This window comes from Fulmarus glacialis, unplaced genomic scaffold (assembly GCF_000690835.1).
Source record: "Fulmarus glacialis isolate BGI_N327 unplaced genomic scaffold, ASM69083v1 scaffold21956, whole genome shotgun sequence".
Lineage (NCBI taxonomy): Eukaryota > Metazoa > Chordata > Aves > Procellariiformes > Procellariidae > Fulmarus > Fulmarus glacialis.
This window is the reverse complement of record NW_009216561.1, coordinates 20,856-23,655: the sequence shown is the minus strand read 5'-3', so window position 1 is coordinate 23,655 and position 2,800 is coordinate 20,856. Positions and strand designations below refer to the sequence as shown.

The following is a 2,800-nucleotide window of genomic DNA, read 5'->3' as shown; positions in this document are numbered from 1 at the left end:
TCCCTCCTCTGTGCCCCTACCTAGGTTTTTTCTTTGAAAATCTTGAGGGTGCTATAATTCTTGTTTCATTCATGCCTCCTGCCCCAGGGCTTTGAGACCTGAATGTGTCTGTTCCATTTCATTTAAGACGTCACCAGAGTGATGGCAATGAAATGGCCCACCCTCGGCTGCGTGCTTCAGTGAGAGATCTACGAGCATCACCAAAACGAGCATCCAAGTCCACTGTTGAAGAAGACCTGAAGAAATTGATAGATCTTGACAGCCCAACACCTGAATCCCAGAAGAATTTTAAGGTATGTTAAAGAGAGAGTCTGTCATCTGGCTATCTCTTGTCACAGTTAAGTGAAATCTGAGAATACCTGAAGAGCAACGCACAGGTCCTCTTCTGATCCAAGTCATAGTTCAGTTGTTACAAAATAGAAATGTGTAAAGTTACGCCTTATAAGAATTTGATTATTGAGTTCATTGCTGCCTAGGCATATCAACTAATACAGCAAATGCATTACAATTTGGAAAAGGATGAAGGCTGTGAAGCTTTAAGACTTCTGTGTAGAAAATGCTGAGTGCTTTCAAAGCAGTCAAAGCTGAAGTGTTCATTCATACAGAGCTTACTCGGTTGGATGTTGCATTGGACTCAAGAGTTTCTCAGATAGGATCTTTTCAAGTCTCACCCATAACAGGAAAATAAAATGCCAGGCATTCCCTGAATTCTCATCATGGACAGAAAGTCATTTGTTACAGACTTATCTACTAGAGAAATACATTTGGGGAACAGTTTCATTATTACAGTCACTGCAATATTATTACAGTTTTGTGTGCAAATTTAAAGAGACTAGTATACCAAATTCCAAAGAACGTTTAGGACTGCTGGCTCATGAGAAATCCTATAGTGTTGTCTTATGCATTTGAATTGTTCTTCTCTGATTACTTCACTAGACAGTGACTTATTGACAGTATTGAAACTTTGCAAAAAGCACCCTTTTATGCCTCTAATCCTGTTACTGAACAAGGACCAAGAATGTTCCCTAAACTTAAGCAAATATTTATACAGAATAAATAGTTAGAAACGTTTCCTGATGTGTTTCAAAGTGTCTATAATTACACAAAAGTGCATATATTAATTTTAAAAATCCATCATTTTGAAGAGAATGTCTTGATTTCTACAGTCTTCGTGTACAGTCAGTGCTTAACAGCTCAGGCTCATCACCTAGAGCCCAAATGGTTTCCACAGCAACCATGCAGAAGAGAAAGCTGCAACTTCTTTCTTTTGCTTGTTAAAAACCCAAAGTGGCTTATTAAAACTTGCAAGTGCTAGGTTCCATATACAGATTATTTCAGATGTTACCTTTGAGGCTGGAGGGGAAAAAAAACCCTTGCCAATGGCAAGATATCTTTTTCTTAGGTTTGTGGTAGTTCTGAGGGGTGTGGGACATGGGCAATGCGAGCATCTCCTGTTGGTTGTTTTGAGCAAGGTGATTGTTCTTATTCCAAGAAATTCCATTCTGTTTAAAGAGGTGACCTGAAGACCATGAAAAGAGTGTATGTTCCCTAGTTTGTTGTTTTTCTGCTTTGGGGTTAGTGAATCAATTCTTACCCTGTTCTTTATTTCCTGGTGGCTGTAACAAGTATGTTAACTCAGGTTACACTTTTGATAAATTTCAGCAAGTTACTAACATTCTATCACACCAATAAATTAAATCTTTTCCATTTTAGAAGTAACTGTCATTTCTGCCCACTGCATGATTTATATTTCATCTTGCAAAAAAGTTGCTCTTACAGCATAAAATTTTTTTGACAGTTAAAAAAAAAAAAAGAAAGAGGATAATAATGCCCTTTATCAGTTCACTGCACAAAGACCAAATATCCTCCTCCTTCCTGTCTGTTGGGTGCCAAGGGCTTTGTTTGCTAGTAGAATTTGTTCTAGGCTGTGATTTTTTTGTCTTGTGCGTCTTTTTATTATCTTCCCAGCCTTCTTTATCTCCTTACCTACTACTTATGCGTTATATCTTCTCAGACACCCTTCTTTTTCTCTTCCCTCTGCTCTATTACCAGAAGACAATTCCTACCAGTATTGCCTCTGTTTCGACTCCATCAGATGTTCATATCTGTGCAACCTTTTAGTCTCAAGGTTTGATATTAACTGGTGGTTCCAGCTCCTAATTCTTTAACACTAAGTGAACTATACGACCCTAGAGTAAACACTGCTTGACTTAGCAGCTTTTTCTTTTTCTTTGCCACTTCAGGATGAATACTGGGAGTTTTCACTGAATCATAACACAAACCTGCTGATTGAGCTTTTAAATTTCAGAATAAAAAAGCAGCTTGATCCTCAATGTAACATAGTGACAGCTGTGTACCAGAAGTTGTAATTTCTATAGTGTTAACTGTATATGCAAGGTTCATACTGTGATGGGCATGTCCTGAGGGAGGCAATGCAGAAGGGAGAAGTTGACGTAATAGCAAGTTGGCATGGGACACGGCTTCTCTTTCCTTCCTTGTCTTTTGATGATAGCAGGTTTTTGAAAGTAATCTTAATTGTTTCTGATCCTTAATCCGTAAAAGCAAAACCTGCAGCAGTCTTTTAATATTAAAATTTGTAATGTTTTGGGAAAAAAAATGCTGGCAGATTGTCTTCCACTGTACAGTTCCAATAGTCCCTCCTCCACACTCTTCTCCCACCTCGTAGTGTGGGATTTTGATCACAGGAATAGAGTACCGTCTGTTTAAACATTTTTTCCTTTTTCTGAGAAGAAATAACTATTTTTCTGTGCAAATGAGCAACTCTTTATAATGTTTAATC

The 2,800-nt window shown here is 38.0% G+C and overlaps 1 protein-coding gene across 1 annotated transcript in view; it reads left to right on the top strand.

The window, feature by feature from the left end:
* The window catches only part of LOC104077936 (signal-induced proliferation-associated 1-like protein 1), an 11,123-nt gene that overhangs the window by 1,203 nt on the left and 7,120 nt on the right, over nt 1–2,800 (top strand). Inside the window, exon 2 of the mRNA XM_009579361.1 lies at nt 128–293. Coding sequence (XP_009577656.1) covers nt 128–293 — 166 coding nt within the window. The remainder of the gene's footprint in view (nt 1–127; nt 294–2,800) is intronic.